Genomic DNA, 14,634 nt, shown 5'->3' with positions numbered 1-14,634 from the left:
AAAGTAAGAGTGGGGTCGACGAGCACGAGTCGCACGGAGCGCACTAGGCGGCGGCGACTGGCGGACCTCCTCGCTCGCGGGCTCTTCGCGAGTCCACAAATTTTACGTTACACGCTTATGTGTGTTTTATTAACAGCTAATTAGATTTAAATATTATATTCCTTAACTTCATTCGCGTGAGTTGCGATCGCTACCGACGTATAAAGTTGAATAAAAAAAACGATGACGACATTAACTCTAATATGGAACATGTGTCGGAAATCGAATCTTATTCCACTTCAGACGCGCAGTAAAATTCGTGGACCGGCGGCGCCCCGCGGCTACATCTTGGAGGTGACGAGGCGGGCTGACGTTACCTCGGGGGGGTTGTTGTCTTGCGGCGCGTACATACTCTCGTATATCGGATTCGCGAAATGATTGCCGCCGTTCTGGAAAACAAACACCAATTTATTTATTAACACACGCTCGTATTATTTATTTGACAAATATTATTTTGCCACAATCCGAACCGTTCACCGAAGCCAAAAAAAGACCAATTTGAATAAAGATTATTTTTCCAAGCTCTTAAATACGACGCGACTAGTAACATACGACAAAAAATATAATAAAATTGCAGACTCGCTCCGAACTGATATCACTTATTTATTGCAATATTAAAACATATCTCAAAGAGTAAATTGCTCTTATACTCCGTTTATGATATTTCTATTAACCGGGCACGAACAGGTTCCGGTCCCGATATTTTCCTCACCGGGATGAACTATACACATATTAAGCACGTGGAAACTATGGGAGAAATAATATGATTTCCCGTATTTGAACTGGCAATCTTCAGTTGAGGTTCACTTGTACCATCGGGCCCACTCTCGGCTCTTGATTAATTGATCTTTTAATTTTTTTACATGATAATATCATATAAAAAAGTAGCAACTGAATTTAAGATCGAATTGACATTTCGGCGATTACGTCATGCCGGAGTCTCGAGCCCTGCCGGCAACAGCTGGTTAGAAATAAAAAATCTATCGATTCAATCTTGTACAAGTTTATTTGTGAATATAAAAAAGTACCATTTAATTGATTCATTTAACAATTCTCGGTTCGAATACAATAATAAATAATCAATAAGTTTTTATTGTTGTTCGGTTTGCAAAAATCATTTCTAAAAGTTCAAGGACATATGTATATGAAAAGGTCATCAAATTATTTATTTTGACCGCGTGTACGTTTATGTTACGCGAGCGATGGGCGCTGTGTAGCCGGTGTGGGTTTGCTGTCTTCAATTCAAAACGATTTAATAGTTACTCAATTTCGTATATCGTCTGTCCGTTTTCTGTTTATCATGATTTTCATTGTGTGTTGTAACAAATACTTTTATTATAAATTCTAAACGTAAACCATACTTATTTCGTAAAATAAAAACATTATATATTCTCGAGATACTTTTTTAGTACATTAATATAATTTTTTTAACGTTATATTATCAGGGCGATCGTTCTTATCACTGCGAACGATATCGAATTATTATACTCGTCTTAATATTACTTATTACTTATCTGGATATCAAATCAAAATGTACTTTATTCGAAGCTATTACGAGCACATTTGAATCGTCGCGTTATGAGATTAAATTAATTTGAAGCTACCACCGGTTGGAGTATAAACTACTGAGACGATCACATCGGCGTGTTACTTATTATACAGGTATAGGAATTTACAAAAACTAACTTCACACTTTTTGTCTTTTTTTAAAAAGAATAGGTAAGCGGTAACCTGATGGTAAGTGGTCGCCAACGCCCATAAACATTGTCATTGTAAGAAATGTTAACCATCGCTTACATCGCCAATGCGCCACCATTGAAAACTAAAATGTTACTTCCCTTGTGCCTGTAATTACACTGGCTCACTCACCCTTCAAACCGGAACACAACAATACCAAGTACTGCTGTTTTGCGGTAGAATATCTGATGAGTGGGTGGTACCTACCCAGACGAGAACAACAACAAAGCCCTACCACCCGTAATCATGTAATCTATAAAGCCATATTATAGAACTTAAATCGAGAATAAGCAAGGTTGACATTGTGTGACTACGCAGTGGAACAGGCGGCAAGTGAAGCAAATAGTTTGTACGAACAAGTAACGTTTGCACAACACATTACACAACGGCAGTAATTACTGAACACTAAGTGGACCCATAAAGCGTAAAGTATTGAATTATTTAGTTTAGGCTTAATTTAGTCCGACTTGCTGTTCATTAGGAACTGAAACGAATTCATTACAATCTTATGTAAACTGTATATAATTCCGTAAAATATTAAGTTGCGCCGCACATATTTATATCTACTATACATTTACGATATGTTAATAATTTTATAAAATATTATCAAAACAAATTCAGCCTTCAATCGGTGATTAGCTTACGGACTCGTTTGAATTTATTATAATTTACGAGGTATGGACCTTCCTTGTTGAATAGTACGCACATACACACACACACGAAAACACGGATGTACCGTATGTGCGTGTTGGCCGCGGGTCGCAAGTAGGGAAGGGGGGTTGTGCGCAAAGTAGAGCTTTTTTCAAGCGCTGCCGTGCGGTACAGCGTTTGATTGGGAGATTTGTTTTATTTAAGAAGTCAACGTTATATATTCAGAAAAAACATTTTTTATTGTATGTATAACAAGGGGGGCAATGTTGCTCGCGTCCGTAGGATTTACCACCTTCTCCTAGGCCCACCCTACACGTGCCTCGGCGTGGGTGGTGCCACCTGGGTGGTGCCAAATGAGCAACAACGCCGAGCAACAGGCGGCGGTTAATTAACCTGTCCACTGGTGTACACCAGTGGACAGGACACAGGCCAAGGAGGATTAAAGTACCTATTAAACTTTATAGCATATTTTAAACCTTCTAACATTGTGGCCATGTCGCCTTGGGAAAGCGTCATGAGTATGTCCTACCTCTTAAAACAATGGAAATATGAGTGATAAGAATTTTGGTTTGTCATGCGACCCGGCTAACAATCGGCGCTCGCAGGTACCCGGGCCTGCGAGTGTGAAAAATGCTACCGAAGACTGTGCGAGAGTGGGCGACCAGGCCCCCGTGACAGTTAATGCTACTGGCAGCAGCACGAATAAAAAACTCACACAGCAGGCATTCCATCCAAGCCTATTCATCACAAGACCGAGATCGTCATCAATGGGAAATATCAGCACTAGTGACTTAAAGAATTTGCTTATCGCGTCTCCAGCCAAAAATACTACAGCTGACGACTCCAGCAACGTTTGCCCTCCCCCCTGGCAAAGAAGAACAGACCGTCACCTCAAAAGGAAAAGATTATCTAATAGCCCGCCACACACTCAAAAACTAGATCGACTAGATCAAAGAACACAAATAGGAGTCAACACTTCTAACAGATACGGTGAATTACCTGTCGATCCAACTGAGGAGTCAAGAGAAGATACACCCACTCATCCCAAAAAAACTAGCAAACCACCACCTATTATATTGTATGGAATAGAAGACCTATCTAAATTAACAGACTTATCTAATAAGACTATACCTAGTAGCAAATACTTCTATAAAATCATAAATAGAGACCAGCTAAGAGTGATGACACAATCAACCGAAACATACAAAGATATAATAGAACTCATCCGTACTCATCGGTCACACTTTCACCCCGAAGCAAAACAAATGTTACCGAATTGTAATTAAAAATTTACATCACACCGCTCCTAAATCGGTCATAATACAAGAAATTGAAAAAACAGGGAACAAGGTACGAGGTATCGAAATAGTCTACGCAATATCCAGAAAAAACAAAAAGCCTCTAAACATGTTCTTTGCAAACATAGAACCTAGTCCCAATAACATAGAAATAAAAAATATAGAATACATATACTACACGAGAGTAAAGATTGAAGACCCAAGGAAATCTACTGAAATTCCTCAATGCACCAGGTGCCAACAATATGGGCACACCAAAAACAACTGTATGCGCCCATACAGGTGTGTCAAATGTGCAAAAGGACATAAAACTACGGACTGCCCAAAAAAGGATAAGACAACGCCAGCCACCTGTACTCTTTGTCAGGGCGATCATCCAGCTAATTACAAAAGCTGTCAAGGATACAAGGAGATTCGTGCCCGAAAAATGGCACATGTAATATACAGGAAAACCCCACCAGATAATAAGAAGCCCACAAATAAATTTACACCATCACCTAAAATAAGCGATTTCCCTCCACTAAAACCCCGCAGCTACACTAGACAGCAATCTACCAACAACTAGGAAAGAGACAATGGGTATACAAATGATAACATAATCAACACCGCAAACATAGACTACTGGAATAGAAAAACAGAGAATACACAATCTCAATCAACAAGTTCACTAGAACAAATTATAATAAAACAATCTGAGAAAATAGACATCCTCATACAACAAATAGGTACCCTGATGGGTCTCCTAACGACGCTTATAGCCCAGCAGAAAAAAATGAAATTCCTGCGGATTGCCGCATGGATATTCCAATGGCTTATCCCCGAATAAGCAAGAAGTCGAGCTATTCATAAATCACAACAAAATAGATATTCTGTCAATCTCTGAAACACATATGATTGGCCATAGAGTAATTAAAATTAGAGGATACAGTATATATTGCGCTAATCATCCAGACGGGACTTCACATGCTGGAGCCGCTGTGATAGTCAAAGAAAATATTAGACACCACATTTTACCAAGCTATAGATATGTACACGTACAGGCCGCCATCATATCAATAGATGACTGGCAGAAATCACTCAATGTGGCAGCAGTGTACTGTCCCCCAAAACATCGTATAGATGAACATATGTTTAGTGACTTTTTTCATACACTCGGTGGTAAATACATTGCAGGAGGAGACTGGAACTCCAAAAACACATATTGGGGTTCCCGACTAACGACGACAAGAGGCCGAGAACTGAAAAAGGCAATAGATAGCAATACCTTGAATATCAACAATGGCTATCAACCCTTTACGTAGAATCCAAAACACAAAGTCAGAATATCCCCCTGAAGATAAGGGAGCTGATAGTTATGAAGAGAAGGCTAAGACGTCAATGGCATACCAGTAGAAATAGACAAGATAAAAAGGCACTCAAAAAAGCATAAAAAGACCTAACAGATATGCTTAGCGTTGAAATGAAAATAGTACCTTGTAAGACAAACTTAAGACCCTGTCTTCGTATAAAGCAGATGACTATTCACTCTAGAAAATGACAAAATCATTGAAAAGGCCAAAGGAACACTTTCCCCCGTTAAGACAAACTAACGGCAACTGGTCACGAAAACCCCAAGACAAAGTTGAGTTATTTGCTTACTTTCTCAAAGATGTATTTAAACCTAACGAACCTGACATTGCGCACTCAGAAGAAGAAATTCATAAAATCTTGAACAGTGACCAACAGATGTCTCTACCGTTGACTCCAGTTACACCGGCAGAAGTCAGAAAAACTATCAAAAATTTAAAACAACGAAAGGCATCAAGGCAACAAGGAAATTTGATAACAGCAGAAGTTCTTTAACAATTACCAAAAAAAGGCATCGTCCTGCTGACAATCCTCTTCAACGCAATATTGAGATTACAATATTTCCCAAAGCTATGGAAAGTGTCCATCATAAATATGGTTGTCATACCGGGTAAGCCTCCTACAGAAGTCACATCATATAGGCCAATAAGTCTTCTCCCCATACTTTCAAAAGTTTTCGAGAAATTGGTCTTAAGACGTCTTCTTCCAGTATTAAAGGAGCAAAAAGTGATACCAGACCACCAATTTGGTTTTTGTGCACACCATGGAACGACAGAACAAATACACCGAGTAGCACATACACTACGGCAAGCGATGGAGAGAAAAGAATACTGCTCAGCTGTGTTCCTTGACATACAACAGGCCTTTGATCGCGTGTGGCACAAGGGCCTCCTCTGTAAGCTAAAGTTACACCTGCCAAATAGTGCGTATACGCTTATAAAGTCTTACCTACAAAACAGAATGTTCCAGGTTAAATGCGAGGATTCTTTCTCATCTATCCACCAAATAGAATCAGGAGTGCCCCAGGGATCCGTCTTGGGTCCCATTCTATATACGATCTACACCGCCGATCTATCTACCTCTGAAGAATCGATGACCGCAACCTATGCAGATGACACTGCAGTTCTCTCCTGTAATAAAGACCCGAACATAGCCTCTTCAAAACTGCAAGAACACCTAGACAAAATAGAAGCATGGCTAAAGAAGTGGAGAATCCGAGCCAGCCCAGCAAAATCAGTTCACATAACGTTCACTTTGAAAAGAGGAGACTGTCCACCTGTGAGACTCGATGGAAACATTTTGCCAAAACATACGACTGTTAAATACCTAGGTATGCATATAGACAGAAAACATACCTGGCGAGATCACATAAAAGCAAAAAAGGAACAACCAAACAAAAAGTTCAAAAATATGTAATAAACTTATTATATACAAATGTATTATAAAACCAGTCTGGACGTACGGCATAGAACTCTGGGGATCTGCAAGTCACTCAAATATAGAAATTCTTCAGTGCTACCAGAACAAAGTGCTAAAGGTCTTAAGCAATGCACCATGGTTCATACTGAACAAGGAAGTACGTAAGTATCTGCAAATACCTACACTTAAAGAAGAAATAGAAAATTCTTCTTTGGCCTATAAGCAAAGACTCGAAGGACACATCAATCAACTGGCTACGAACCTTTTAAATACAAACAACTGCACATTTCGATTAAAGAGAAAGCGACTGGCTTCGATCTGATCACTCTTAGAAGTGAATAAAGTAAAAGATGACACATCATTGGATGTGCACTCTCAAAATTGAGAAAAGCTTACTCAACAAATCTGATCAAAACCTAAGGGGTTAATTGCAGATTTAAAAAAAAAATTGTATGTATAACAATATTGTAACAAAATATTTTTCAAATATAGGCTAACATAACATTAAAAAAAATCTAATTGACGACAGTATACTAATAGTCTGTTTGTGCGCGCTGGTCTCCTCGTAGCGCTACCTAGGTTATAGACTAAATTACATCTCGTTTCGACCTGCGGCGCCGGCGACGTTTAATGGGGCTGAAGCGAGCGAAGCTCCTAAAGAATATAATCAGGTTCGGATTGGATAAGCACAATAGAAAAAAAAAAACATTCAAAATATTAGTAAATAAATAGAGTTTTACATAATTTTACCTCTGTCGCTCGCGTGGCGTCGCTTGTAGACATGTTAGTTTTAATGCAGTGGCAGTTTAGTGACAGGGGGGGTAGCAGTACTTACTGTGGCGGGCGGGTCGCGGTCGTCGTCCCCGGCGAGGTACATGGGGTTGCTGATCTCCAGCGCCTCCGCGCCCTCCGCCAGCCGCGCGTGCACGAACGCGCCGCTAAGGACAGACGACGCGCATTACATCGCGGCACAATATTACACGTACTATCGAGATAGTTTATATATTACAGACACTTTTGAGATAGTTTGTAGAACCCCGTGGATAACCTTCTTATTTTTAAAATATACAGATCATATAAACTGCTATCGCACATGTTGTTTTGAAATTAAAACTGACTGTTTCGAACAACCGTCGCAATGTCACGAATATTCAACAAACAAATGAGCCGTGACGCGATCCGCGACCGACACAATATTATTATTCGTTTACATATGAACAGGTATTTGCATTATCTTAGATATTAGATCGACGATCGACGTCACCGATATGATACGAACCAGCAATGTCAGTGTCGGGACACAAACAACAAACGACGCCGACTAGCGTCACGACTCCGCTTGTCGACCCGTTTGTATTATATCGGCAGCTGATACCGACGTGTACCAGCGGTATAGCGCGGTATTCACTTTATAATTAAAACTTGCAGAATTTCGCAATGAGGAAATACTACAATTGTAAGTGCCGGTTATTTTATTAATACAAAAAAAAAAACAAATGCAAGTCGCTATTTGATTCAGCACACTGAAGGTCCCGCGGGGTATCTGAGTAATAATTTGTATATTAAAAAATCATGTATCTGTGTTCAAATATTGTTACACAATTACCCCAAAAGTGCGGAGCGGATTGAACTCGATGCGTAGGAAAATATGTTGTTGCATTCCAATGAGATATTTTTCTATTTATTTATAATTGTTAAAGGAAATACCTCGTACATTTTAATCGACGCTCAGAACAATGGGTCCTTGAAGGTCGCTAAAGAAATATTTTAATAATGATAGCCATATGTTCTACTACAAGGGTACCGAACTCAGCATCTCATCTCACATTTAATCTTGATGGCATTACGTTAGAAATCAGAAACACATTTTTTGTATATAACAACTCATCGCAATGTCGCGAAGCGGAAACACTGATGGAATTTTAAAAAACTCGATTCGGTCGCGTGTCGGGGATTTCCAGAGGAGAATAAAAAAATCTATATTTACTACGAATTTTAGCAGCAGGTCTGCTATATTATTAAAGTATTGGTATATAAGTATTTCAACAATTTGAAGTAAGAGTTAAGTCGGTCGTATGTGTGCGGGTGTACTCACTGGCGCCTCCTGTGCACGACGTACATGGTGGCCAGCAGCGCGGCCAGCAACGCCAGCAGCGCCAGCAGCCCCGCGCCCCACGCCGCGCCCCCCGCGCCCCCCGCGCCCTCCGCCGCCGCGCCGCCCGCGTCCGCGCACTGCAGGCCCTCGCCGCACGCGCAGTACGGCGTGCCCGGCCACGACGGGTTATCTGAGGTGGCATCGTCGGAATTGTTGCAAATTGCTTTGTTGTTTTAATTATTTGTCTAAAATATTAACTAGGATATTATACGTTTCGTAGTTGCTTTAAAACTTACAAATTAAATAGCTCTATCGCACTAGAAGGTTCTAGAAGCACTATACTCACTTGAAGGTCTCCAGATGCAGACGGTGGGAGGTGGGCAGGCGGCGGATAGACAGGCATGGTCGTAGCCGACGTAGTGCTGGCAGCGCGGGCCGCCCCAGGCGCCGGCGCACGCGCACGCGCCTCCCTCCCCGGTCCCCGCGCCGCGCACGCAACGACCCCCGTGCGCGCATGAGCCTACACATGATCCCCATTCTACGGAAACCATATACTTGTGTTGATTATTGCTTTTGTTACAACTGGAGGTGGATACGAAATATTAACGTAACATGTCCGGGTCGAACTGCGGTTTTCACATCAGCGTGGCGGAGATCTCTAGCAGATTTTGTTAGTTCTAGATTTATGCTATACTAAGGCTGTGCCTGTACTATAAATTATAATAATCTACATTAAAATTGTAATTTCGATCTCTACTAACTAACACATACAATTATGATTTGAAAGTAGTAGGAGCAAGTCTGGTCGGATGCGCGTTCTGTTATTTATGATTGACTTATTACAAACGCAGCCGCGCCGCGCACGCACCGCCTCGCGTAACCAGTATTCGAATATATTAATTGAAATGTTTCCTCTACCGATTACATGTTATGACTTAAAAGTTCAACATTGGATCGGCGATGTGCATGTCGCAAAATTTAGTAAAATATAATTTTAAATATATGTAAAAAGGCTAAGCTTTGTAAATATTTACCCTTACCTTCTAAAAGTTCTTTGTTAGTATAAAACCTTTCCACTAGTTTTTCATAACTTATAGTATTTACGTTTTTTTTATAAAAAAGATAGGCGGACGGGCAAATGGGCCCTCTGACGATAAGCGGTCACCACATACTTAACATCGCCAAGGCGCCACCAACCTTGGAAACTAAGATATTATATCCTAAGTAAGTTACACTGGCTCACTCCCCTTCAATACTAATTATTGTGTTTTGCGGTAAAATACCTGATGAGTGGGTGGTAGCCACATGGATGGTTTTACACAGGGCGTTACCACCAAGTGAACTGAAAGTGTGGCTCGATTCAAAATTGTCATAAACTGTAAAAATATACGACCAAAGTTCACTTGATCGGGACTCGATTAGCCACAGTCGCTAATCTAGTCTTTAGAGCGATATCGTATAATAGTTTTTAGTTTCCTAGTAGAGAGCGCTGATGATATAAATATAAAAGTTGTCTGACGCTTTCTTAAAATGTTTCGAATCTTTTTTAGCGATTACGTGACGGCTTGTTAGGTTATGACTTATGTTTCAATTGATATTATGTTTTGTGTTCAACGTAATTCCTAGTTTCAAGAAATAGCTCGTATGTGATCCATTCGATGCATTCGATTCTTTAAAGTTTAAATATTACAATTATTACACAATTTTTCGCGTAACCCTAGAACTGCTGATAAATAATTGATTGCCAGAAAACCTCAATAACTCTTTATTAGCCAGAACTCAACCTTTGAATTTGCACCCTTCCGGACTCGCCACGAGACCAACGAGGTAGTTATACGTCACGTCGACTAACTTCCGACACGCTAACTTTACGACACGTCATTTAACCTCCGTCACTCAAATCCTTTTACAAATCTGACGACATCATTTATCATTTTGTCTGTAATGTACTACTTTTATATTCCATATACTACGGGAGACGAGATTATACGTGTTTATAATTCATCTCGTACCCGGCGGTGTAGGGAACACATCACAAGAGCAGTACACCTTTACATAGATATATGCATGTAATACACGAGTACCGACCGATCCACGTACATATACATGACCCTGTACATGATACATGAATATGATCTAGACTCTAGAAGCTAGTCTATAATGCTGTAGATCGCGAGCTCCCCAAATATTAAAAAAATGTTTCTATCCAAATTATTGTAATCCAAAGACATACTCAGTCTCATGCCTCAGAGAGCACGTTATCCCGTTATGCGCGCACTTTGTCGTTGTATACGGCGCACCCCCCCTCCCCCCCCGACGGATTCCCATGAAAGCAATGCGTTGCAAGCTTAATAATTTGTGTTACAGATAATTGTAAAGACCGTCAGACCGACGATATTATTATTTATCAAAGTTTCCAATCCGTGCGGTTTATTACCAACACACGTTCCCTTCAATTTTACAATAACATTTTTGTTTTTTGAAGAGTCTGTAAGTAATGTAAAGAGGGCTTGTGGTAAGTAAATATAAATTCGCGCTGACCCGCGACCGTGACCCGCCCCGACGGGTCAGCGGGCGACGATACTCGTGCGTTTACACGTAAGCTGCAAGCTCTACTTTGAATACAGCGATTACTGATCAACATTCATCGGGACCGCATACAAGGAAGCTTCGACGATATGCACTCAAAAATAAAAAAGAGTAACTACTGAGTTCTTTGCCGGTCCTTCTCGGTAGAATCCACATTCCGAACCGGTAGTAGCGCTTGACGATTCGTAAGTACTTACAAAAGTCTATTTGAATAAAAATAATTTGATTTGTAAGTATAGACTGCTGTATACGCCCGGCTTTACCCACAACACTTTCTACATTTAAGAGTACCACAACACATTTTTTTATTTTTTATTTTAGGAAGGAGGACGATGTCCCTTATCCTTAAACTATCCCGGCTCGTATAAAGTAGCCCTTTACACGGGAACAGAGACGTAACAAATAATTACTGTTTGGAAGTAGAATAATTGGTAGATTATTTGGATGGCAGCGGCAAATAACTCTGCCACAGTAAGAAAAAACTTCTATTATATTATTTATACACGTCTCTATGTAATATGTAATGTCGTTTTTATGATATAACATTCATATCAGTAAAATTATTGTGGCATTCTGAAAATGCGCGCACTTACAAACGGGGAAAATATTGAATCATCCTTTTTAAAGTCGGTAATCGAACAGTTTTCAGTACAGCCGAGAGAACACGAGACCCCTATGTCCTAGAGTACCGAACGAAAATAAGGTTAATATTGTAAAAAAATTGAAAGCCCGTTTCGAGCTGTTTTACGTAAGCGCTCACGGACATAAATATCATCCTGTGTCTTCACTTGATTTATCACTGTTGTAAAAGTCGCTGTATTTCATTTAAACGCAAAATATTGTAAAACGCAAACAAAACGCAAAATATATATTTTTATAAAATTTATATATATTTTTATTTAGAGTAAAGGTTAAATATTCGAATGTAATATTTAGTGACGACCGCAAATCTCATCGGTTTCGCCTTGACATATAACACGTTGCAATTCTGTGAGAATATTATATTGAAAACATTGTGTGGATTAATTCCTCGTTCAAAAGGCGAAATAAATGATTGCAAAACTTCGTTACGACCGCGGATGCGCATCAACTCAATTATTAATAATTATCGTTTTACTCACGGTAATCTCTTCGTCTCCTTCGCCCCATTTACATTTATTTATCAAAACTATTTAATTAACACAGACGAAGACACGGACACCGACTATAGTCCGTTTACATTTTTTGTTCGGACACAATTATTTATGAAATCCCTTATGTATTAAACATCACATACACATGTTAAATATAATCGATGTTATCGAAGTACGAGATAAATCGATGTCGTGGAGCGAGCCGCCGCCGCCGCCGCCGCGGGTCGTACGTGTGTGAGGTCGCAGCGCGCGCTCGCCACTGACGTAAGACGAACAGCCACAGCCGCTGACGGACTCAGCGCGGTGTATCGGACAAATAACAAATAATAATCACAAATGGATCATCTCGGCTCCTCATCAACCTGTCTACGGTCGCCATGACAACCGGCACACGAGACCACCATCCGACCTCGCTCGGCTGCCACCTCGGCTGTTACGTCAAACTAACGAAATATTCGCAAACAATCAATCATTCATTAATAGCCCCTCTCTTTATTATACGAATCAGTCTCTTTATTATCGAGTATACATCGATATCTAAAATATTTCATTCAAGCAGGCTCTACTACCTACTCGGGTTGAATCATGTTACTGGCTTAGCTTTATTTTCGTACGAGATGAAAATGTATCGAGGTTACTATCTACGCGAACTCGATAGGTATTTTCTGAGTGGGGCTTGATGGATAGGCGTCGTTTAGAAATTATAATGTACTTTATTCAAGTTGGCTCTCAAGCGTTTTTGATGCTTCATTTTTTGTACAATTTAATTAGGAAACGCAGTTATTCTTTTATAAAATTTAATTAATGATTATAATAGATTCTTATGAAACAGTTTACATATAATTCTGGACTTTCCGAGTTGTATCTTTATTAATGTTATCCTGTTTTAGTATTAAATAGCGTTGTAGAAATATTCAACGGCGTGTTTGTCACCGCTTATAACATAAACACCTTGCATTTCATTCGGTATTTTGATATTGATGACGCATTATAATTAGTTTCCTAACGCGTCTCCCCATGGAGTCGACATGTACTACGCTAGAGCTACGGGACAGATTGTACGGAACCGGTTAGCTACAGTTAGATAAGCAAAGACGCAAGAGAGATTCGTCGCTAATTAACTTTATATACGTCGGTGAAAGTTCACATAATTTCATCAAACAACATTTTTAACAGCTTTGGAATATTTTATTCGAGCCGAATGTAATTGGTTTAGAGTGAAAAAAATGTCGACAGTTAATGTTTGTAGCTGCAATTTTATTATTTATTCTGCTTTGCGGAGGTGACTTAGCGGAACGAAAGCGTGAAACATAACAGGAAGTCTCAGGTTCAAATCCGATCAAGTATTACCGAGTTAAGTATAAAATTCTGCCACGTGCGTGTTTTCCGGCTGCACTGCAACCGTCGCCTTAAGTGATTACTACGTCGTTCGTAAATCAGCACTCGTTTGTCCAGCCGTTGTCTCCCGTGTTGTCTTCGCCAGCAGTCAGATTTGTTAGGTTTTTTATGCAAGGAATGCATTCCGGATTTATGTTTTTAATGTATACGTACATGTCTCAAGCAAACTAAAGTATACATTTGCACGTGTATTATAACATTTCAGTTCACCAGGTTGACGGCGCATTGTCGGTGCAAGAAATAGACAATAGTTCTAACAGCGTCACTCTTTATAGGCTGCGGTGAGTCGTGACCACTTATAGTCACGTGGTTAATTTAGTATCTACGAATAAGTTCGTGGTCGCTAGTGCAACATATAATGAATGAGCGATCATAATAACTATGCTCATTTCATTACTTCAGGACTTTACAGTGTACAATTATAGCTCTTGTGTTATGTTTGTATAATATGTTTGTACATTCTTAATATCAAACAAACGGTGAGCTCACTGACTGGCCTCAACTTCAATAAAAGTCAGGAAAAGAAAAATTGAAACGAGTTTCGATTATTTGAGATGAGAAGAACAAGCCGGCGTTATGATAATACTAAATCATAGCATGTTCAGTATAAGTCGAGATGCCCGGGCCCACATCCTCACCCTCACCCTCGCCCTACGCGTGAGGTCTCGCGCGTGACGCAACATCTCCGTTACGAACAACTGCAGTGGCCCGCACCGCACCGCACCGCGCTACAGCTTCAAATAGCTCATGTACTATACAAGTACGTACATGATTCGCTACTCATTTATTACTTATTGACATACATAATACATCATTAAACCTTCATTAAAATAATTTAAACATACATATATTTAAATGAATTGCTGAATAATTATTACAATATGTTGTTTATTTTATTATTAATGTCATGAAACTTGTATAACAAGTA

At 39.8% G+C, this 14,634-nt stretch overlaps 1 protein-coding gene across 1 annotated transcript in view; it reads right to left on the bottom strand.

The window, feature by feature from the left end:
• Positions 1 to 14,634, bottom strand: part of LOC126777019 (prolow-density lipoprotein receptor-related protein 1-like) — a 57,550-nt gene that overhangs the window by 1,733 nt on the left and 41,183 nt on the right. Inside the window, exons 39-42 of the mRNA XM_050499840.1 lie at positions 8,933 to 9,124; positions 8,587 to 8,776; positions 7,327 to 7,429; positions 357 to 428 (exon numbers count right to left, since the gene is read on the bottom strand). Coding sequence (XP_050355797.1) covers positions 357 to 428; positions 7,327 to 7,429; positions 8,587 to 8,776; positions 8,933 to 9,124 — 557 coding nt within the window. The remainder of the gene's footprint in view (positions 1 to 356; positions 429 to 7,326; positions 7,430 to 8,586; positions 8,777 to 8,932; positions 9,125 to 14,634) is intronic.

The sequence above is a fragment of the Nymphalis io genome, chromosome 22, assembly GCF_905147045.1.
Source record: "Nymphalis io chromosome 22, ilAglIoxx1.1, whole genome shotgun sequence".
NCBI classification, from domain to species: Eukaryota; Metazoa; Arthropoda; class Insecta; order Lepidoptera; family Nymphalidae; genus Nymphalis; species Nymphalis io.
The sequence above is the reverse complement of the archived record's forward strand: the minus strand, read 5'-3'. Positions and strand labels throughout refer to the sequence as shown.